The 23,877-nt window shown below is 60.1% G+C and overlaps 1 protein-coding gene across 2 annotated transcripts; it reads right to left on the reverse strand.

Moving 5' to 3' along the window:
* Positions 1 to 7,567, reverse strand: CSF1 (colony stimulating factor 1). 2 transcript variants are annotated; one of them, XM_065698334.1, is made up of 9 exons: positions 7,449 to 7,567; positions 6,262 to 6,393; positions 4,827 to 4,889; positions 4,342 to 4,521; positions 3,823 to 4,000; positions 2,198 to 2,325; positions 1,919 to 1,974; positions 1,780 to 1,832; positions 1 to 1,467 (listed from the first exon to the last, which is right to left on the reverse strand). In XM_065698334.1, the coding sequence occupies exons 1-8, from the start codon at positions 7,467 to 7,469 to the stop codon at positions 1,781 to 1,783; spliced, it is 810 nt and encodes a 269-aa protein (XP_065554406.1). In that variant the 5' UTR covers positions 7,470 to 7,567; the 3' UTR covers positions 1 to 1,467; position 1,780. The 2 variants fall into 2 exon arrangements, with proteins under 2 accessions (XP_065554406.1, XP_065554405.1); XM_065698333.1 differs by having other exon boundaries at positions 2,198 to 2,964; positions 7,449 to 7,565.
* Between the last annotated feature and the right edge of the window lie 16,310 nt (positions 7,568 to 23,877).

Raw genomic sequence — 23,877 nt, forward strand, 5'->3', positions numbered from 1 at the left:
TTCCACGTCACCTTTTATTATTAATAATATTAAATATACAAGCTGCTTTCTATGCTTTTCTTTAAATAAACTTCTTTAAATGACTTTGTATAAAATATTCCAACATTTCCTCGTATCAAAACCAGGAGAAAATAAAAAGGCAAAAATAAATCCAACAACAGGTTAAAGGCAAGATCCCCCCCCCGTTTCCCCATGGTGCAAATCAGTGCTTCCACCAACAGCCTCCTTGCTGCAGTCAGGGCTTTGCTCCCGATTTACACCAAGTCCCTTGCACTGGAACCCCCTCCTTCTGGCAGTCATAAATACACACACATACATACATACATACATATATATATATATATATATATATAAACCACAATTAATAGTAATGCTTTCTTTAAAAACAGTTTGGTTTTGTCCACGTTTTCTTCCATCATATAAAAATAATACTTCAAAACCCAAGAGCAGCGCGGGCCACGCTTCACATTTGGGGCCAGAGGGATGCAGGATGCGGCCCAACCCCACTGGTTTGGGTACCACCAAGACTGGTGCACCCCAAACCGGGCTATTCCCAAAGCCAGGAAGTGGGGCTGAGCCAAAAAGCCCCTCACTCCCCAACTTGGGCATCTCCATCCCATGCATCCCCATTGATCCAAGTCATTCCCAAGCCCCATTTCCCTTCTTTAAAGCGCAGTCACAAGAGGAAATCCAGTCGGAGGCGAGGCCAGCTCGCAGCAAGAACCCTGCAAGGGGGCAGGAGGGGCCCCCTCTCAAATATTCCTGTGGGATAAAAGACTTTGATTTGCTCTATTACAAATAAACCCCTCGCAGCACACCGAGGCCAGCTCGGGACCGGGACCGGAGCCAGAGCTCCGGCGGCAGGAGGATGAGGAGCAGGACGGTGCCAAGCATCACCCCCAAACCCATCCCCATGCAGGGACACGGGCACTGGTGGGCTTTAAATATTCACAGTGTGAGGGTTGCAGTTGCGAGTTGGGCTTGTGCAGCTTGGAGGGGGTCCAGGTGACTGCCACCCCCCAGCATCCAGGATGCTCCAGATGAAGCCTTGGGAAAGGCAGGATGAAGTGACGGATGATGCTCCAAGCCTCGCCATGCTGGGGTGGGAGAAGATTCATGGAGCTGATCCCCTCCATCTTCAGCCAGCGCTGGCCATGTCCAAGCAGGATCCATCCTCATCATCATCCCACATCCAGCACCTCCAGCGTCCTGCTCAGCACCGCGGCGTCACATCAGCCACCGCCACCATCCTGAATCCCTTCGGAGCCCGGGAGTCCCGCTCGGGGCACATCCCCCCCATCCTTTTGTCCCTGCCAGGGAGGTTTGTGCAGTCTCTGGGGCGAGGGAAGAGGGAGCGTCAGCATCATGGCAGGACCGCAGCGGGGCCAGTGCGCGCCGACCCTTCCTGCACACAGCAAGGAGCATCCGGATCCAGCCCCCGAGCAGCTTCACATCCCGCCTCGGGCCCTGCGGGAAGGAAGGGAATGATGAGTGGGAGCCAGGGAAGGCGGCGTGGGGAGAAGCACATCAAAACCACAGGAAGAAATACACTCTATATATTAAGGAAGTGCTGGTAATGGATTAATGGGCTGCAAAACCACAGCTGGCAGCAGTGGGGCGCGGACCTGGGACTCTCCCGGTCTTCCCATCCCCATCCATCCCCTGCCTGCAACCAAAATTCCCTGTCCATGGCCGAGACTGGGGATGATCCAGGGGCTCGATGCCATCCCTATGGGCTTGGAGTGGAGCTCAGCAAGGTCCCATCCAGCCCCTGCTCACCTCAGAGGTCCTGAGTCTCCAGGTCTGGACATTCCCTTGCTCCCTGCAGTGCCCTGCAAGGGAATGCCGAGGGGGGGTGTTAGGGCAGGGTAGGGGCCCCCAAAGTCCCCCCCCCCAAGCAGGATGGCATCGCACCCACCTCCTCTCTGGCTCCTCGGGGTCACGGTCTCCATCTTCCAGTGGCCGCTCCAGGACCTGAATGAAAGGAAGGGGAATGGGGAGATGAGCCATGGGGAACGGGCTGCAATGGAGGGGGGGCTCTCATTGCACCCACACAACGCCCTCCCACCCCCCGGAGCACCACTGGTGTGAACCCATCTTGACAGGATGAGGAAAGCGGGGCTCAGCCCACAAAGAACAAGAGCCAAGTGGGGTCACCGAGGCAGGAGATGCTGCTGGGGCGCAGCGGGGTCCTTACCCTGGGTCTGTACTTGTAGAAGAGCAGCCCCCCCATGGCCAGCAGCACGGCCACCGCGCTGGCCACCGTCATGTAGACGAGGGGCTCCCGATGGCCCTCCCTGGCGGGCGGCTCCTTCCTGCGCTGCTCTGTGCTCAGAACAAAGCCAGAGTCAAAGCTGGGCCCGGCGCCTCCATCCCGGGGCTCCTGCCGCCGGCTCAGCCCCCAGCCCCGCGCCCCGGGGCCCCCCGCAGCTCGGTCCCGCAGCCCCGGGGCCATCCTGGTGAAGCGGAGCTGGGGAATGGGCTCCATCCTGGCTCCGCCGCTGCTGGGGGTGCTGGTCCCGAGGAGGATGGAGGCTCCCTGTTGCTGGGCTGGACGCGGCAGGGGGGGACCGGCCGCTGTCCCGGTGCCACCTTCCACCAGCTCTCTGTCCCCACGCAGGATGGGGACGTCCAACGCTGCCAGGCCAATGGTCCCGGCTGCATCCAGGATGGCTTCGGTGCTGTCGGCTGGAGCTGGCTGCTGCATCCCAACGGATGGCACCGACGCAGCATCACCTACCCCGGCAGCCAGGACCTCCCCGGTCCCCGAGCCGCCGTCCGCGTTACTGGGGGGCTGTGATGGGGCGTCTAAGTCAGTGAGGGTGGCATGGAGGAGGCTGTAAGGGAGCCGGGTGCTAGCGGGTGCCTCCTCGCTGCTGGCATGGGTGGCAGCGGAGAGGGAGGGCTGGGTGGCAGGAGGGAGGGCAGGGGACAGGCAATTGCAGTCAGGATCTGTCCCCACACCTGAAAGAAGCAGAGAGAAGAGACGGCCGTGGGGTCACCAGCCTCCAAGAGGGGCCCAGCCAGCAGATCCAAGGTCGGGGGCAGCGTCCCCGTCCCTCCCCGTGGGGAATCAGGTCAAACAGCCACCCAAAACAGAGCCAGGAGAGCAAAGGTGAGGCAGGGAGCAGGCAGGGAGCAGGCAGGGAACGATGGGGCAGCACAGAGATGACAAGCACCAGGCAGGAGGAAGCAAACCCACATCTCCGGGTGCCCCGAGCCGATGGCAGTGGGTTATCCATGACCGCCAGCCACGTTTAATGTCAGGGACACGGCACAGCTCCAGCACACAGCAAGGCACCTCCTCCACGGGCATGCAGACACACGACAGCAACAAGGGGCTCTTCCACCCCAAAACACTCTCCCTGAAGGCTTGGTCAAGGGAAACTGAGGCACGGGGCAGTCGGAGTGACACAGCCGAGGTCATGCAGCACGTCGGTGGCAGAGGAGTCCCAGCGCCTCCATCCTCCGTGTTAACACTCATCCCATGCACTGGGGCTTTGAGACGGAGCCAAGCCCGATGCCTCCAGCCAAGCCGATGGAGATGCTTCCTTACACCCCTCAGCATCTTGTTTCCAGCAGGATTCAGCCCAAATCCCACCTCCAAAGGGCTGCCAGCCCCTTCTCCCAAGCCTGGCTCAACATGGACACACCAAGACCACCCCTTGGGGACGGTGACGGAGACAGGACCAACGCAGACACGAGCCCACGGCGCCCGCGTGTGCCCATGGACGGGGACACGCGGCTGTGAAGCTGCCCCATGCAGGTGAGCCCGAGCCCCCCCAGCCCAGCACCAGGCAGAGGCAAAGCCTCAGAGCTCACCTGGGGAGGCTGCAGCTTTCCTGGGTGCCAGGCAGGCCCTGCGGTAGACCTGGCTGCAATCCCGCTCGAAGGTCTCCTGGTTCTGCAGGAGCTGGTTGATGTCCTGGAAGAAGTGCTTGACCAGCACCAGCATCTCGTATGGGGAGGTGGTGAACTCCTCGAAGCACATCTGGGAGAGCTGAAGGAAGAAGCCGTGCTCAGCATCAGCTCCGCTACCATGCAGAGCACCCGGTGGCACCACCACGGGGTTCCACACTGCACCCAGGGCAGGGTTTGACCCCCCAACCATGGCTTCCTGTGCCCATGCACCCACCCCAGGATGCTCTGGACACCCCATTTAGAGAACCATAGGATGGTTTGGGTTGGAAAGGACCTCAAGACCATCCAGTTCCAGTCCCCTGCCATGGGCAGGGACACCTCACACTGACCACATCACCCAAGGCTTTGCCCAAGCGAGCCTTTCACCCAAGGATGAGGGCTCGGACCATTCCCCCGTGGATCTGACATGGGACACCGCACCTTCCTCTCCTCTTCATCCTCCTCCCTGATGCAGGGGTCGACGCTCTCGTCGATGCGGCTGTACATCCTGCGCACCATCTGCATCTTCTTGGCATTGGAGGAGTTCTCCTTGAACTCCGTGCGCTCCAGGATCTTGCCCAGCAGAGGGAAAGCTGCTTTCACGTAGCAAACGGAGTCATTCTGTGAGGACACAGACCCCCCACACACACACACACAAAGTGAGACTGGTTCTGGGATGGGCAGAGCAGCACCTCCCATCCTGCTCTACCTTGGGGAAACTGAGGCACGGAGGCACAAAATGCCCTGCAGGCTGCCCAAGCTGAGACTCAATAGCTGCCTACAGGCAGGATGGGTCCCTCCTGGGCTGCCATCCACAAAAGGGGACAAGAGAGAGGGGACAGGGGAGACAGGGGACCCAGGCCCCCCCTGTGCACCAGCCAGCCCTGGTCCCTGTCCCCTTGTGTCCCCAGCAAGGAGCCACTCACCAGCTGCATCTTGTTGATGAACTTGAAGGAGACTCTGCCCGGGTGCTGCATCTGGGTGTCAGCCTGGCAAGACAGAGCAGGATGTGACCACATTGGGTGCTTATCCCTGCATACAGGGATAAGCAGACTCCCTGTAGCAGGGACGCCTTCCTCCTCCCACCCTGCTTCTCTTCCTCCTCCTCCTCTTCCTCTTCCTCCCAGCATCCCAGCAGAGCCCTGCTTCATTCTCCCGCTGCTAAAGTCAGGCTGCAAAAGAGCATCCCACCACGCAGGAGGTCACACATCCCATGGGAATCACACCACAGCGGGGAACCCCCCCCATGCCATGACCCTTTCCAATGAGGGGGTCCAACACAAGCTCCCTATCTCCGGGCCGATATTCCAGCCTGGAATATCAGCCCGGAAACAATTGCTCCATTATCCTGTAGGGGCTGGAGCAAGGGGATGGCTCCTCCACCAGCAGGAAGAGGAGGGGGCTGCAATCCCCAGCAGCAAAACCACCCGTTCCATTCAAACCTGCTCCATCCCCTTTCTCCCTGCAAGCACGCATCCACTTCCAATCCCATGGGATTACAAAGCAAAGGCTCCCCCCCTAGGGACAATTTGGGCAGAGGAAGAAGCCGTTATCTGCCATCTCCTGGCACTACAGCTCAGTGCCTGAAGAGGAAGAGGTGAAACCAAGCCCGGACACAGCGGTTACAGGCTCGGGGTAAAGGACCCCACTCGCTGCACAGTGGAATTTAATCTGCGACAACGAGTTAAATCCCTGCGTGCCCCCGATTCCCGGCTCTCCCCTGAACATCCGCATGATTCCCACACTCGGAGGTGAGCCAAGGGCCAGCACAAGATACGGCCCCAGCAGCCGGGATGGGGCCAGGAGGAGCCGTGTCCCTGTGGGATGGGTGTGAGCATCCAGCACTGCCCCTATGGACCACGCAGGGTGGAAGGCACCCATCGCCAAAGGCACCCATGGCCACAGCCTGGCTGGCTCCATCCATCGCCTGGCCAGCGGCCCCCCTCGCTGCCTGCCACCCACCCACAGCCCTGTTGCCAGCCCAGCTTCCAGGCAAGCAGCTGGACTCAGGAATGCAGCCGGATTCCTCCGCTTAACCCCTGCGCAGCCGCCGGGAAAACACCCGTCCCCTCCGCTGCTTCCCCATCGCTCCTGCCTCATCCAGCCCCGTTCCCAGCCACGTTCCTGCTTCTTCCCCATCATCTTCCGTTTATCCCACCAGCACTTTTCCACAGCTGCCCGTGCTCAAGGCACAACTGCACAATCACCCCCCCTCCCAGCATCCGCTTATCCCTCGTGCCCAGGGATGCTCAGCTCCTGGGTACCATCATTTTGATGCCGGAGGTGAAAACCAGCAGATTTGCCCAAAATAAGGGCTGGTTTGTGCCCCATCCCTTGGCAGGGTGCAAGGAGGCCACTCACCAGCTCCTCCAGCTCAGCCAGGTGCCTCTCAGTGATGATCTGCTGGCAGTATCTGTTCTGCTCCGTCTCATGGATGCTGCAGAGCAGGAGGATGAGGAGGGAGGAGAGCAGGGTGCAGCGGAGCAGGCACACCTGAGCATAGCAGAGCAAAGGCTTGGAGCGGCGTTAACCCCCCTTTCCCACCCCCCCTCCCCTTTGTGATGGACTTGACCCTGATCCAGCAGGATAACCCCACCATGAACCTCCAGCCCCATTCCCATCCCTATCCTGCTATTTTTAGGAGCGTCAGGTCAGCAGGGAATTTCCCAGTGCCCAGCGCAGGGGCTGCGTGGCCGGAGCCTGGCGAGCACAAGCCTGGCTGTGGCTCTCAGCCACTTCCACATTCCCCATCCAGCCCTCATCCCGCTCTCCCACACCATTTCTCCAGCTCCCCTGCACATCTTCTCCTCCACCCCGGCTCCGGGGAGCCGCCTGACGCACCGACCCACCCATCCCCAAAAATCCTCTTCCCACCCTCCGGACCCCCCCAGCTTCCAGAGCCTGCACCCGCCGGGCTCTTTCCATGCAGCAGCTCTGGCGTCGCCCCAAATTCCCCTCCCAATCCCCCTGCAACGAAGCGGGGAGGCCCCAAATCGTGGCGGGATCACGGTGGGCAACGGGGGCTTGTCCCGGGATGAAGACCCCCGAGGTGGGGATGGAGCAGACCCCCGGGGTGGGGGGATGATGTGTGCCCCCCTCCGGTGCACCGGCACTGAGAGGGTGCCTGGGTGATGGAGGGGGGGAATTTCCCTTGGAAGTTGTCCAAAATCCTCCCCTCTTGTGAAGCTGCCAGATGCCACCGCCGAGACACGGCCACGGCTAGCCGGAGCCTCACCCCGCCGGGACGGGACGGGCTGGAGCCGGGGCCTCCCCCCGCCGGCTCCGGGAAGCGAGACCGGGCTGGAACCGAGCACCCGCGGCTTCACCCCTCGGCTCCGGGAGCCGGGGCTGGAACCGAGAACCGGGAGGAGGCTGGAGCCTCACCCCGCGGGTCCATGAACCGAGGCGGGGCTGGAGCATCCCCCCGCCGGGAGCTCCGGCTCCCGACACGGAGCTCTGCCCTGTCCCGCGGCGTGACCGGGTTACGAGGGGACCCCGCACCGGCGGCAGCGGGCGCCGCGCCGGGATAACGGGAGGGGCCGCCGTACCTTGGCTCCGAGGCGGGGCATGGGGGCTGCCGTGGGGCCGGGGCTGCGGCGGGGCCGGGCGGAGCGGGCGAGGCGGCGGCGGGGCCGAGCGGGGCCGGGCTGAGCCACCACCGCCGCCGCGCTCCCCTTTATAGCGCCGCGGCAGCATGTGGTTTATGAGAATGGGCTGGCGCTCGGCCCCGCTCGGCCCCGCTCGGATCGGATCGGCCCCTCCTCGGATCGGATCGGCCCCTCCTCGGATCGGATCGGCCCCTCTCCGGTCGTGTCGATCGCTACTCGGATCGGGTCGGCCCCATTCGGATCGGATCGTGTTCTCCTCGGCTTAGTTCGTCCCCTCCTCGGATCGGATCGGGTTCACCTCGGCTTAGTTCGTCCCCTCCTCGGATCGGGTCGGCCTCTTCTCGGATCAATTTGGCTCCTTTCGGATCTGGTCGGTCGCAATCGGATCGCCTCGGATCGGCTCGGCTCGGCTCGGCTCGGTTCGGTTCGGCTCGTCTCGACAGTGCGCCCCGCCCACTCCATAGCTGCACTGCGCCATATGCACATGCATGCGCATGGGGTTTGCACATGTTCGTACATGTATGGTCACCCCTGGACATGTGTACCCATGTGCACACATGCACAGCCCTGGGTCTTGCACATGTGTGTGCTCACCTCTGGGCACAGGTACCCATGCACACACACGCCACACATACATACATTAACCCCTGGTCTTGCACATATGTGCATGTGTATGTGTATGCGCACGTGTATGTGTATGGTCACCCCTGGGCACATGTACCTATGGGTGAGCACACACACAAGCACATGTATGCATGCACAGCACTGGGGCGTGCACACACGTGGGTACATGCACACATGCACACAAACACGTGACAGCACATGTGCGCGCATGCACACACATCCTCACTGTGTGTGTGCACACAAACACCTTTCCAGTGTGCACACGTGTGTAAACTACACATAAAGCCTGCATGGGTGTGCACAAAGGATATGTGTGCATGGACAGATCCATGTGTGTACAAGCAGCTCCATTTACATGGGTGTGCATGAACAGGTCTGTGCACACATATATGCATGGATAGATCCACGAGTGCATGTATGGATCCATGTGGGCATGGATGAAACCACATGTGCATGGATAGATCCACGTGTGCATGGGTGGATCCATGTGTGCATGGATGGATTCGCATATGCATGGGTGAAACCACATGTGCATCCATGGTTTCATGTGGATGAAACCATGTGCGTGGATCAAATCACATGTGCACAAGCAGCTTCATTAGTGTGGGACATGCATGAGCAGACATGTGCACACACATGTGCATGGATGAAACCACATGTTCACGGATGGATTCATGTGTGCATGTGCTCAAGCAGGTTCATTAGTGTGGGCATGCATGAACAGACATGCACACACGTGCACAGATGGATCCACGTGTGCACAAGCAGCTCCATTTACACAGGTGTGCACGAAGGGCTCCACGGGTGCACGGATGGATCCATGTGCAAGGAAGCGCAGGGCTGCATCCACTGCCCTGGGGGTTTCCCCACTTGCTGCCCATGCTTGCAGGCAACTGGAACCCGTCAGGGGCCACGAGGTGACAAAGTGTTTGTCACCCTGACGGCAAACCACGCTGCAAACCCCACTGGATGTGGCGAGGGGGCAGTGACACGGGGCCGCGTGGCGGTGGCAGCCACCACATCCGAGCTTCGAGGAAGCAGCAACATCAGCTCCCCAGGGCCGGAAACGCTGATGGGGCTCAGAAGCTGCTGAGGGTTCTTCTTGGAGCTGAGCTAACCCGGAGCTGAGCAGAGGGATTGGGGACCTGGCGGGGGAATGATGGAGATTTGGGGTGTGGGAAGAGCTGGGAGCCATGCGGCGATGGGGCAGTAGTGACAGCCCCAAAACAGCATCACACCTGCAGCAACGAGAGTGCTGCCTGTCCTTATCACCCGTGGGCAGCTGCACACAGATAAACATCGATGCTGGCAATGATGGGGACGGGGGGAGGAAGGGTGCTGGGGTTAAAAAGGAAATGTACTCACAAAATAACCCCTTTTCCCCCTCCAGTTCCAAGGGATTATCTTCATGTCCCACAGCGCTCCGTCCCGGGAGCTTTGGCAGTGGGAGGACCCCGGGGTGGGCACCCACGGGACACAGCGGGTGACGCCAGCCCCAGGGGTGACTCACGGGGACCCCGTGCCAGCGCGTGGGGCCCTTTGATTCCGGCTGAGGACCACGCTCCTTATCTCCTGCTCACTCCTCCTCCTCCTCCTCCTTGTAAGTGACCGGAAAAGTGTCACGTCTCAAGTCATGGGACACGCGGAGGGGGACAGAGGGATGCCGGGACACGGGACGCTGTCCTGCCCGCATTAATAATTCACCCCTATGTGACAAGCAGCAGCTGCCTCTGCTTTTTGTTGGCAGGGAAATGGCTTTTGCCCCTCCTCCCTTCCCAAACCTGCCCAAATCCCTGAGTCACGGGGCACAAGTAGAGGCATGGAGAGGTGACGTGTGACAGTGCCCGCACCACAGCCAGGGAAAGCTGGGCAGGCAGCACTTGGGGTGGGGACAACCTGGCTGTGCCTCTCCCAGTCACAAACTGGGACCAGTGGCAGTGTCACAGCCCCAGTACCGTCTGGGAGCTGCTGTCCCGCAAGACCATCTGCAAGACCTGTGGCTGTCACCCTGACAGAGAAAGGCAGGATGAGGCCATAGAGGCTCCTGGACATCCTGGCGGGGCGATGGTCTCCATGTCTGCTGGCCCTATGCAGGGATGCAGGTAGAGGGATGCAGGATGCTTCCGTCTCTGAAAGGCCTGGGCCAGCCACCAGGACCATCCCACTTGCAGTGGCATCTCCTCCTTATCCGACGTTAGAGCATCCTGGATGAGGTTAGAGCATCCTGGATGAGGTTAGAGCATCCCTTGATGAGGTTAGAGCATCCCTGGAGAAGGTTAGAGCACCCCTTGATGAGGTTAGAGCATCCCTGGAGAAGGTTAGAGCATCCCAGGACAAGTTTAGATCATCCCAGGACGAGGTTAGAGCATCCTAGATGAGGTTAGAGCATCCCTAGATGAGGTTAGAGCATCCCTAGATGAGGTTAGAGCATCCCTAGATGGGGTTAGAGCATCCCTGGACCTCGACTCTCCTGCTCAGGGATCCAGAGGTGCCACTGGTCCGTCAGCTCCAGCAATGCCCCCTCTCCCCATCCCCAATGGGAGCACGAGCACATTCCAACCCAGTGCCCCATTTGAGGGGGGTGGTTTTCAGGCCAGTGAGCACCGCAGCGGGGGGGAACCCGCAGCACACCCAGATCCCCCCCGGCTGCGCGGCCTCGGGCTGCGAGCGGCCTCTTGGAGAAAGTTCTCTGCAGCAGAAAGCGCCGCGAGCTCTGAATCAGCTCCTGCAGCTCCTGCAGCTGCTGCCTTGTGATTCACCGCGGGGCCGGGGTCTGCCCCCCGGAGCACTGCGGCAGAGCCGGGACCGCGGCTCCCCCCCCGCCCGGCACCAGCACGATCCGGTGCGTGCCCGGCCTGGAAATCCCCGTGGGAATGTCCCGAGCCGGTCCCTTGCGGAGCAGCGGAATGCGGGCGGCGCTGCCAGCGCTGCGACTCGGCACCAGGAGCAGGCGGCAGGATGAGGCTGGAGCCTTCATCCCGCAGTGACCGCCCCCCCCCCCCCTCCCGCTTCCTCCTCTCCATCACTCCCGTGCTGCCGGCTCCACACTGGGACTCTCCTGAGCATCCCCATATTTAGGGTCCCCCATGGGCTTGGCACCCATGCGAAGGGGAGCACTGGCCGGATTCAATGGCTGTTGGCTGGGGTGAGGAAACCACAGCATCAGGATGCGTCTGGTGTCCACAGAGAAAGCCCCATTTTAGGGTTATCCTAACCCAGAATCCGGCCGTCCTCCACCACGGGGGCTCGCAGGGACCATGGCACCCCCAGCTCACACAGAGGGGTCCCAGGGCAAGGACAAAGCTCACCCCTTGGCCCAAGGAGGGGTCACCCATGCCAGTGGCAGGGGGACAAAGGACGGGTTGTGCCCCCCATGGGTCACCGCCGTGTCCCCAGCCATGTGGCCGGGGTTGAGTCATGCCAGGCTCCAGCTCCACTCCTCCCTCCACCGAGGAATGCGGTCGGAGCTGGAGCCGGAGCCAAAATCCTTCCCGGGAGCCTGCCCGACGGCACCCATCGAGTCTGGGGGCATGGGGGTGCCACCAGCAGTCCCCCACCTACAGCAGGTTCAGGGGGGCAGCAGTAGCTGCTGCTCTCCATGTGCCCACACTGCAGTGCACTGCATCCATGGGTGCCCAGGGCACCCCAGCACCCACTGTATACCCTGAACCAGGGTGATGGGGAAGATTTACAGCTCCCAGTGTGCCCCCTCCCGTGCTCAGCCCCACACAGGGAGCTCAGCGCCAGCCAGTGCTCGTGGCACAGTGCTTCATGGTGCAACCCTACCACCATCCAGCACAACCTGCATGGAGCTGATCCATGGAGGTTCCAGGGGCTGCGCCTGGAGCAGCCAGGCACTAGCGGGGATCAGAACCAGGATCAGGGGTGGAATGGGCAAAGGGCTTGGGAGCGCTCCAGAGAAGCCTGGCCTCAGTGCCCTGGGATGGGGACACCGGTGACACCCCCCTGGGGAGGGCTGGGGGGTCTCTGGCTGTCACCAGGGCTGGGCACAAGCTGCTGCCAACCCCTTGCTCTTGCGAAACCCCCTCCGTGGCCTGCGGCTGTGCGATGGATGGAGCCAGCATCATCCCTGACCTCAGCACGTGTCCAGGTGCCAAATCCCCTGTTTACCCCCCCCAGATTGGGTGCCCCCCCCCCCCCCGCTCCCCAGCTCCATCCCCAGGCTGATGGGGCAGCCCCCACAAACATGGGGCTGGAGGGGCCTGTTTTGAGCCCCCAACCCCAAGTGATGGAGATGCTCCGGGTTGGGTCCGGAGCCGCCCCGCACGGGAACAGAGGAGCCGTTTGTCCTCCCCTCGGGGCTGGTTGTTTATCTGCAGTGCAGGGTTTACATCAGCGACTGGCCCCGCTCTCCACTGCGGACACACACGGCTGCATCCCGGGTCCCCACGTGCCACCCGGGAAGGAGGGGCCCGGCAGCAGCTCACCCCGGTGCAGGATCCAGCCCTGGAGCTGCTGAGCTCCCTCTTTGCATCTGCCCACCCGAAGGGACACCCCTGAGAGCCAAAGTGACACCCGGCTGACGACAACCGGTCCCTGGGTGCTGCAGGCACAATGGGGCTCAACCTCCATCATCTTCCTCACTGCAGGTGGAGGGAGACCAAGACAAACACCTATGAGATGCGCTGGATAAGCACATGGACAAACCACCACCCACCCATGCAGCATGTAGAACTCCATAATCCTATTCCCTGATGCCAGCTCCCATCCCCAAGAAACAGTGGGGTCACAACCCGTCCCAGATTGGGGTTCAGAGGAGACACATGGGCCCTGCTGACCGGGGAAGAAGCCCTCGCCTCCCGAAAGGAAGCAGCTCCTGCCAGGAATTCGAGGCATTACTCAGCTCCACGGCCACGGATCAGCTGTTTGGCTGCACAGAGCCTGTTTTTCATTAGCAGCAGAGGGGTTTAGCACCATGAAGCTGCTTCTCCCTCCTGCCTGTAGCTCCGGGATGAGCTCCGGGAGCATCCTTTATCCAGGGATAGCGGGATGCCAACGGCAGGTTGAAGGAAACCGGACATGATTTAGCCCTAAGGAGCCTTGGCCGTGAGAGCTCCCTGTGGCTCCACAACTGGATCCATCCCATTCCCATCACAGGGATTCATTTCAGTTTGGAGCTGCCAGGGCCGTGTGTGTTGATGCTGGTGCACACGTGTGCTGCGGGCTCCGCTGTGCTGGCAGCCCGGTGCTAGGGGCAGAGCAGCTCATTTGGGGCTGAAAACAAGAGATTTGGACACACTACGAGGGTTGGGGGGGGGGGGGGGGGGAGGAGGGGGGAGGAGATGAGGGGATGAAGGGGAGTTTGGGGGTGTTGCAACAAGCTCTGCAGCCTCACTCGCACTCCTCCAGCCAAGCTCTGCACTTGGGAACGCTCTGGAATCTACCCGGGTTTATTAAAAGCATCTTTTGGGCTCTGGGCAACCGAATAAATGAGTTACAAACACTGCGAGAGCAGCCCGGGTCCGGCAGCACGAGAGGGGACGCGCCAGGACCGAGCAGAGCCAGAATGAGCTGCCAGAGGGGAGACTGAGCTGAGCTCTTAGGCAGAAGCTGTTCCCTGTGAGGGTGCTGAGGCGCTGGCACAGGGTGCCCAGAGAAGCTGTGGCTGCCCCATCCCTGGCAGTGCTCAAGGCCAGGTTGGACACAGGGGCTTGGAGCAAGCTGCTCCAGTGGAAGGGGTCCCTGCCCATGGCAGGGGTTGGAACTCAGGAGCTTTAAGGCCCCTCCAACCCAAACCATTCCATGATTCCATGACTCTATCACGCTGGCATCTCCCGGTGAGCACAGCCTGCTCCCATCTCTCCCACGCTCCCTTCCCAACGCTAATGCTAAATCCGGCCTTTCCCATGTCCCTCGCAGCTGGATGAGGTGCTCCAACAGCCTCAGCTTCCCACCCAGGGGACATTTCCCATCCTGACACCTTCACCCTCTTCCCCATCCATCGCAACCTCCACCCCAGAGCAGAGCCGAGCGCTCCCCAGCAGTGGGGTGAACTTTCTCCAGCTGATTGCACGTGCTTGGAGACTCCAACTTTGATGCATTTGCTGCTCTTCCCACGAAAACCAATGGTCCTTCCAGCAGGTGACCCCATTCCCTGCTCAACCAGGGACCAGACATCCCATCCCGCTCTGGGGAGCATCATCCGGACTGTGGATGTGAGGGGAGGGTGTTGAGAAGGGCTGGAAAGTGGGGTGCTCTTGCAGGCAAGCAGTAAAACTGGTCAGAAATGGGGTCCTACAGCAGCAAACTGGTCAAAATAGGGTCCTACAGCAGCAAACTGGTCAAAATGGGGTCCTACAACAACAAACTGGTCAGAAATGGGGTCCTACAGCAGCAAACTGGTCAGAAATGGGGTCCTACAGCAGCAAACTGGTCAAAATGGGGTCCTACAACAACAAACTGGTCAGAAATGGGGTCCTACAGCAGCAAACTGGTCAGAAATGGGGTCCTACAGCAGCAAACTGGTCAAAATAGGGTCCTACAGCAGCAAACTGGTCAAAATGGGGTCCTACAAACAAACTGGTCAGAAATGGGGTCCTACAGCAGCAAACTGGTCAAAATGGGGTCCTACAGCAGCAAACTGGTCAGAAATGGGGTTCTACAGCAGCAAACTGGTCAAAATGGGGTCCTACAACAACAAACTGGTCAGAAATGGGGTCCTACAGCAGCAAACCGGTCAGAAATGGGGTCCTACAGCAGTTCTGGGGCTGTGGCTCATGCCTGGAGAAGAAGATGCTTTGGGTACCCCTGCGCCCCCTCCTCCAGGCCGATAGCACCGCGTGTGCCCGGGCGCCGGGTCAGCACCTCCGCCAAGAGCATTGTATCATCGCCGGGACAGCACAAACAGCCTCCATCCCCCGGCAGGAGCACAGAGGCTGATGCATCTTGGCAGGAGCCGCTGCATCTCCACCCATCGTCCCTCCGGCCTGCGGGAAAACCGGCCCCGTGGCCCCGGCAGAGCCCTGTGGAGCAACGCGGTGTCGCAACGGCGCGGGTGGAAACGGTGCCCCGGGAGGCTGCGGAGCAGGAAACCATGATAAGGAACCTCCGAGGCTGGTTGTGGCCATGGAGAGCGGGTGATGCTATGGGGGTCCCTCACCTGGCCCCTGAGTTTGGGTCGTCTTTCGTGTCTTCACATGGGGAGGATGCAGGACAAGGGTTGAGATGCTGAGCGTCTGCAAGACGTGGAGTGAGCTGGCGTGATTCCTCCCACCCCAAGCATTGGGATAGACCAAGGATCCCCAAGGAAAGGCTTAAATTTAGGGGCTGGGATGAGCCAGGCAAGTCCCAGCTCAACAAGGACACCTGAGCATGAGCTTTGGGGCTGATCCATCCTCAAACTCCATCTGATCCATGGGGAAGGGGCTTCACGCTGCTTCCCCAGCCTGGCGACGCTGCAGATCCAGCCTGCTGCTGTCACCCCCCCATCAGGGCTCATAATTAAGTCTAATCCAGTGGAATTCCATCCCGCAGCCACTGCTGTCGCATCTGGAGGCTGCTGTGGTCTGCTCATTGCCAGGCTTCAATTCCAAGCAACCACAAGAGTTTTTCCATCCTCTTTTGATTAACGTGTGGTTCCTGCCCCAGAGCCCTCCACCAAACAGGGGCAGGTCCAGGGACCTTGGCCGTGGTGTCCCCAGGGGTCCCCAAGCATCCTTTATCTGTTAAAATCCACGATGAACCCCGGGTATGGCTGTGCCATTGGCAGAGGACAGGGCACAGCTCCTGGTGGCAATGCCAGCAGGGTGGTGGCACAGTGATGGGGACTTTCCTCCTGCTGGCAACTGATCCCGCTTCCCAGGAAACAGCCCCAGAATGGGAATCGGCAGAGGATCAGCCCCATGGGCACCTGAGCCACAGGCTGCAGGGCCAAGCCAGGCTCTTACACACAGACCCAGTACCAGGGCTTTGCTCAGCCTCCATGGCCCGGTGATGGTCCCCAAGGGTGCCCCCATCTCCCATCCCTGGGGAGCACCCGGCTGCAGAGAGGACCCCAATGGGTGGGATAAACCCCTCCAGCTCTCATGTCCCATCTGCTGTCCCCATGTCCCCAAGCCCTCCCTGGGCCTCCCCATCCCTGCTCATGGCCCTGCAGCGGCAGCAGCTCAGCCACATCTGGGGCTGATTTTCCATGCAAAGCCACATTGGCCTCTGGGATGCCAAAGCCACTCCGGGAAAGCCGGCGGGAGCGACGGAAACAGCCCGAGGGCTGGCTCAGGATGTGGTGGCTTGACCAAGAGGAAAGTGGAGATGGAGGGGGGCAGAGGCAGGAGAAACCTCCCCCATCACTCGCCCAGAGCCTGCCAAGGCCAGCCTGGCCGTGGCCCTGGGGATGGGATTACGCGGAGCTGGAATCATGTCCTGCGGGATGCAGGCGCTCCATGAGCTCACCCCCACGTGCCTCCGACGAGGAAGGAAAAGAGGAAATCTGTCTGTTCCTATTTTCTCTTCAAGAATAACCTTTCCCCAAGCTTTTCCTAAGGACCCACAGCACCAGTGACCCATGCATCCCAAGCCATGGGGATGGACACCGGGACATTGCTCCCATCCGTGTTGGAGCTGCTCCCCAAACCCACGCCTGCCTCAGCACAGGGGCACAGCCACCCCCTGAAGGCCACCCTGAGCAGTGGATGGGGTCGTCACCCTGCACCTATGGGTGCTGCACCCCAGCCACCAGCACCCAGTGCACACCCTGGGTGCATGTAGAGGCAAACTGGAGCTGGGGTTGGGAAACGAGGGCAGGGGAAGTGAGGTTTGGGGTAATGAGCACATCCGAACCGTTTGTGGTTTCCACATCCCACCCCCGTGGTGATGTCCCCAAGGGCTTGACACAAGGAGGGCTGGATCCTCATCCCAGGGCTGATGCCGGAGCCATCGGAAGATGCAGGAGGGGGAATGTCCATTGAAAAGAAGGAGAGAGCGGCACAGCGCTGGGATGGAGCCCACCTTCATCCCCAGGATGCCAAAATCCCCCCTGGCTGCCACAAGGACCTGGACAGGACTGGGAGCAGGGACCCCTCAGTTACCCCAAGCTGCTGGAAAGGCTGGGTCTGGTCAGGAGCATCAGCACCAGGATCTCCTCCAGGAGGTGGATGTAAGAAGAGATAAAGCTCAACCCCTGCCAGCTGCTGGCTCCTCTTTGCACAGCACCCAGCACAGGAAGCGAGCAGGACCCGAGCTGCTATTGCAGAAGACGATGGATTGGGATTGGGATAAGAGCCAAACGAGCTTCCTCCATCCCTCCAGAACCTTTCTGCTAATCCAGGGAGCGAAATTTCTCCTCCCTGATATCAGGACCAACACTTGGCAGCTGGTTTCTATCAGCTCTCAGGGCTCACCCTGCGCAGGCAGCCGAGCAGGATGCGGCCGAGCATCAGCCCAGCATCAGCCAAGTGGTTTTCCCCTTGGAAAGGGAAAAGCAGATCCGGGTTCGCTGCAGAGCTGAGCAGCGGGATGAACTCAGTGATGACGGGGATGATGGATGGACTCAGGGGACGGGGATGGTGATGGGCTCAGGGATGACGGGGCTTCTGGAGGCGCTGCTCACCCCACACATCCCCAGGGTGCTGCTCTCGGGATGCTTTCCCCTGATCTCCACACATTCCAGACGGGATTGGGTGCTGAGTCACCCAAAGGTGGAGGGACAAGGAACAAGGGAACATCCCATTGCCTGACCCACCATGAGAGGAGAGACTCATCAGAACCTCTCCAGGAAGGAAAAGCACTCGGAGCCCTCATCTCCTGGGCACCCTCATTAACGGGGCACCCTCATTAATGGGACACCCTCATCTCCAAGGCACCCTTAATGGGGCACTCCCGTTTCTCATGCACCCTCATCTCCAGGGCATCCTTGATCTATGGCACCCTTAGCAATGGGGCACCCACATTAATAGGGCACCTTCATTAATGGGGCACCCTGATTAATGGGGCAGCCACGTTGGGACCCGTAGTCCCGCCGCAGTGATGAGGGTGCTCAAGAGATGAGCGTGCCCTCATCTTAAAGGGACCCATAATGGGTCACCCTCATCACTTGAGCATCCTCATCCTCAGGGCATCCCTACTCCCATGGTACCCTTAGTAATAGAGCACCCACAGTACTAGGGCAACGTCACCTCTGAGGCACCCTCACCTCAAGGCACCCTGATTTCAGGGGCTGCAGCATCTCTGGGGCACCCTTATGAACCAGGCACCCATATTAATAGGACCAGCTCATCTCTCAAGCACCAGTATTAACTGGGCATCCCCATCATGTGACACCCTCCCCTCCAGGACACCCATCCCTTCCAGAGCATCCCCCCCAACTCCCCTCATGCCCTGTTTTGGCATCACTGTATGGGTGCTGCATCCCTATGGAGCACCCCACGGGCATCAGAGCCAGAAACCTGCTGTGCTTGGGGAAAAAAGAGGAATATTTGAGTTTCCTTCCTCCATAGGAATGGGATGGGGGGGGGGGGGTGATCCAGAGCCCTGCAGAGCCACTGCTTCACTTCGCTCCCTGAGCATTCAGGGCAGGGTTTGGTTTAGTTGATACAGATGCTATCTGGGGCACTTTGTATCCTGGTTTCCTCCCGGCAACAGAGAGGGATGAGTCAGAAATCCAAAATAAAGGCAAATACACTTCAAAATAAAGGGAAGCAAAGGCGAAACTTCCCCCCCCCCCCCCCCCCTTTGTAAATAATGACAGTGCAGCTTGTGCCAGAGCTGCTGGATGGAGCCACGGAGCTGCAGCCAGGGATGGGTGTTCTTCCAGGCCAGATCCTGCAGGACTTTGGGGTGCTGGCATCACCAGCTTAAGGGCAGGTTCTGCTGCGATGCATTCCGTGCTCCATGCCCCTGCAGTGGGTGCATTAAGCATCGAGCAGCGCTCCTGAGTCGAAACAACCCCGTGCTGGCCTTCAGCAGGATCTTGGCAGGGTGATGGGCTTACTCAGGCTGGAAAAGAGCCGCCTCTTTCCAGGAGGAATTTAACCCCTCCATCCCCCTCCATCGCTCCTCATTGTGCCCATCCTACGTGGAGCATCCCTTCCCCTCTGGAGCGATGCAACCGGTTGCTCTCCATGCCCCCTCCATCGCTCCTCATTGTGCCCATCCTACGTGGAGCATCCCTTCCCCTCTGGAGCGATGCAACCGGTTGCTCTCCATGCCCCCTCCATCGCTCCTCATTGTGCCCATCCTACGTGGAGCATCCCTTCCCCTCTGGAGCGATGCAACCGGTTGCTCTCCATGCCCCCAGCGCGGTGGGGCGGGTGGGTGGCCCAGCGCAGGCAGCTCGTGGTGACCACCATGGGTTGGCCTGGCGCTGCTCCTGCTCCTCACCGCGGCCACAGCTCCCAGCATCCCCCCCCCGGGGCTGTGCCAGACCTGACCCCAAAGCAGCACCGGGGCCGCTGGTGCCTCCTCCATGGCCGGGGCTGGGGCCAGCTCGTGGTTAATGAACGTTATGGAGCTCTGGGCTGAGCGTGGTGCCGGCCCCGTGGGTTGTGTGAAGCTGTTTACAGCCCCAAACCCCCCCCAACGGCCCTTGGTGACGGGGTTTGGCAGGACCTTGGGCTTACTCAGGCTGGAAAGGAGCCGGCTCTTCCCGGGAGCTGAGCTTTAACCCCTCCAGCACCCCAGGCTCCTGCTCAAACGCATCCTCCCGAGCCTCTGTCTCTTGTGTGGGGCCCAATGTGGATGCTGGTGGGTGCTGAGCACCCCAGGAGGTCATCCAGGACCCTCAATCCTATTCCAGCTCTTCCGCATGCCGGGGCTGGGTGTATCCTGGTCCTGCCCAAGCAACAAGATGCTGCTTGAAAGTGAAAACAAAAGGGGAAAGCCGTAAATAACCAAAGCAAATAGCCCCAAACTCCTCGTGAGGGTGATGGTGAGGGTGATAGTGAGGGTGATGGTGATGGTGAGGGTGAGGGTGATGGTGAGGGTGAGGGTGAGGGTGATGGTGAGGGTGATGGTGAGGGTGATGGTGAGGGTGAGGGTGAGGGTGATGGTGAGGGTGGTGGTGAGGGTGAGGGTGAGGATGGAACCCTGCAGAGTGCCCCTTTGGGGGCTGAGCCACCACAGAGCAGGGCTTTCCCCTCGATGTCCCTGGGAAGGCAGAATCCGGCTGCTTTGTTGTTTGGCTTTATGGAAATGGAGGCTGATGTTTCCAAGCAGAGATTCCAGCCCTCACTGGCAGGGACAAGAGCTTCCTCCATTGACATCCCCATCTGCCAGCAGCAGAGGTGGCTCAGAGATGCTCTGCTCCCTCGTACCCTGTAAGAGGCCTTCCCATCTCCAGCCCTTGCTGAGGAGGGACCTGGGGACCCATAGGGATGAGTTAATACCAAAACCACCAGTGAATCACCTGGCTTCGCTATCCCTTTGCCTTTGCCATGTCCATTGGTGGCACAGCCAGCAGACACCTTCCAAAGGCACCAGCTTTTGGCTGGATTCATCCTGAAGATACTGCCTGGAGCTTGCAGCTAGGAAGAGACCAGAGAGCTGAAGAGGTGTGGATGCTCCACTCCAAAAGCTTCCACAGCAATTTTAGGAGCTGCTCTACCTCTTGCTGGCCAGCAAATGGTCTTGGACACCTCCATGTCACCCAGGCCACCCATTCCTCCCGGGGTCCAGCAGAACTGCGTTGAATAGGATGCAGAAGGAGGTTGAATGGGATGGGCAAGTCAACGGTTTCTACTCCCTGGGCGGCTTCCCACAAGAGCCGAAAAAGTGAAGGGCAATCGATTTCCATTCAAGTGTTTATTGATGGAAAGGGATTTCCTAGTAGGAAAACAGGTGTCTTTTGCAGGAAAGCCCCGTTTGTGTCCCAGTAAGTCCTGACTCTGTTGGTCTGGAAGTGGTGGTGATGGGGACTTGGGGCACTTGGACCCCATCCCATGACTACCATGGGCAAGTGTGGGAGATGCCACCTGAAGGCAGGAGCGAGCAGGAGGTGCGGTTTTGCTTCAAGAGCCTCATGACCCTGCTCCAGTTCTCCCTTTTCAACCACCTTTCACCCAGTTCCCACCCCAGGCTAGGAAGAACCCAAGACACCACTGAGGACACATCCGGTGACGTGAGGAGGAACCCACCTCCCGCAGGGCCCAGGGAACCTCCTGCCTTGGCTTTCGCACCCAGCCCTTGGCCCCTCTGCCCCAGCCCCTCACTGCTGCCCTTTCACAACTTCCCCTGGGGTTTTTCCATCAAACAACGCAGCCAGAGCCCGTGCCCAGCAGCACGCCCTGTGCCCATCACCGCTACGTCGGGCCATGGAATGGTTTGGGTTGAAGGGAGCTTAAAGCTCCTCCAGCTCCAACCCCTGCCACGGGCAGGGACCCCTTCCAGTGGAGCAGCTTGCTCCAAGCCCCTGTGTCCAACCTGGCCTTGAGCACTGCCAGGGATGGGGCAGCCACAGCTTCTCTGGGCACCCTGTGCCAGCGCCTCAGCACCCTCACAGGGAACAGCTTCTGCCTTAGATCCAACCTGAACTTCCCCTGTTTCAGTCTGAACCCATCACCCCTTGTCCTGTCGCTGCAGTCCCTGATGAAGAGCCCCTCTCCAACATCCCTGTAGCCCCCTTCAGACACTGGAAGCTGCTCTGAGGTCTCCACTCGGCTTCCTCCAGGCTGAGCAGCCCCAGTGTTCTCAGCCTGGCTCCATACAGGAGGTGCTCCAGCCCCTGAGCATCCTCGTGGCCTCCTCTGGACTTGCTCCTTGTTCCATGTCCTTATGCCGGGGACTCCAGTGGGGTCCCCCCCGAGCAGATCAATCCCAGCACCCATGAGGCCTCCCTGGGCATTGACTCATCACCCAAGGAAACTGCTGCCTTTTTTGGCTGCAGGCTCCACATCTGCCCCAGCTCAGCATCATGCGCTGCCATCACCCCATGGGCCCCTCCCCGGCTGCTTTCAGCACATCCCTGCACAGATAAGGGTGAACATCCCTGGGAACAACAGGGGTTGAGCAACTTGAGCCCGTCCGCTTCCCTCTTCATCTTCTCCATCGTGGTCCCAGGTTCCATATCTAATGGCAAATCTCAGCATCATTGACAGTGATGGGTTTGGTCCCCAGTCAGCTCCATCCCGGAAAGAAACTCCCCTCCTTTTCCTCCAGGGAAGAGCTGGGGCTCCTGAGCTTTCCCAAACTCCCTTTGCTGCTGTGCCAAGCCCCACTTGGGTCCCTCAGCCTCCCAGCACAAGGGATTTGGTGGCTGGGCTCTGCTCACCCCTGGATTTGTGGGGTTTTAGGGATGAAGAGAAGCTCCAAGGGCCAGATCCTGCTGCTAGAGAGGGTGCTGCTCTGGCAGGGCACGGTGGGAAGCTTTTGGGTTAGGTCCATCCACGGTTTGAGCACTGAGGATGAGGAGGGAAAGGGTGGGAAGCAGGATGGAAGGGCTGCACCAGGGCAATGGAGACTCCAGCTCTTCGCATGGGGGAATTCATCCCAAATGCCCAAAGCGGAGCAGGATAAACCCCATTCCAAGCTCTCCTTGTGGTCCCCAGGCTGCCCAGGCTTCCCTGCACTGCACAGCAGGGATGAATTCCCCACCCTGGATAGGGACACATCCACAGGCAGGGATGACTTTGGAGGTCCCTGCCCTCTCCCATCCCCAGCCACATCTCCTGGCACCGGGAGCATGGGAAAGCCCAAGCAGCAGCTCCGGCGCTTCCCGGGATGTCCCACCCCACACAGGCTGCAACCTGCTCCTTGCCGGCTCCCGTCACCTCTAATTAAACCCATGTGCTCCCGGGGCCCTTCCAGCTCCCAGCTCCCAGCGCCTCTGGAATTCCCCAAGGATGTGGCCGGGCTCTGCTGCCAGGATGAGACGTGGGGGGAGCAGAGCACATCCAGGGGTGGCCACCAGCAAAAGGAGCTGAGCTTTGCAGGATTGTGGCCATTCCCCACCACCTGCGAGAAACCTGGAGAGGGGCTTTGGACAAGGGATGCAGGGACAGGCCAAGGGCAATGGCTTGAACCTGCCCGAGGGGAGGCTGAGATGAGCTCTTAGGCACAAGCTCTTCCCTTCCAGCCCAAACCATTCCATGATTCCATGAGATGTGCGTCTCGGGGCTCCTGCCCTGCCTGTGGATGTGATGACAGCTCAAGGCCCTCCAGCAATGGGAGAAGGGAGCAGGTTAAAAGCCAAGGAGGAAGCTCCTGGGGTGCTGCTTCTGGAAATCCTCCATGGATGTCACTGCAGGGCTCAGAAAGCCCCAGAGATTGCTTCCTGTTCCTCTGAAGAGATGGGATTCAGCAGTCCTGAAACCAGGATGAACCAGAACAGCAAGGACCAGGCTGTGCCATGGAGCTGCTGGCACCAGGCGGGGGGTGGGACCCTGACCGGTGCCTCTCTTGGGGTGACTCCAAGGAAATTCCCAGGGAAGGAAGAGGTTTGGTGGCAGCACCGAGCCGGGACCTCTGGGAATGGTGAAGGGTGAAACGCGGCCCCCACAGCAAAGGGACCCAGAGGTGGCCCTGGGCATGGCTCTGTGGTGTCCCCCTGCAGTGACCATGCCAGGATGTGACCCAGGTCGAGCACCCACAGGAGCATCCTCCAGGCACCCACCTATTCAGTGGAGACGGATCTAAAACCACAGGCAGGGATGGGATGTGCCATGGCAGGATGCCCATGGACCAAGGGGGACACAGGCAGGCAGGTGACAGCAGGACACCACCCAGCACCCCTCCATCTCTTCCCCTGGGTCACCCCAAAACAGCAGCTGAGATAGATGGGACATCAGCTTGTGGA

This window comes from Lathamus discolor, chromosome 19, assembly GCF_037157495.1.
Source record: "Lathamus discolor isolate bLatDis1 chromosome 19, bLatDis1.hap1, whole genome shotgun sequence".
NCBI classification, from domain to species: Eukaryota; Metazoa; Chordata; class Aves; order Psittaciformes; family Psittacidae; genus Lathamus; species Lathamus discolor.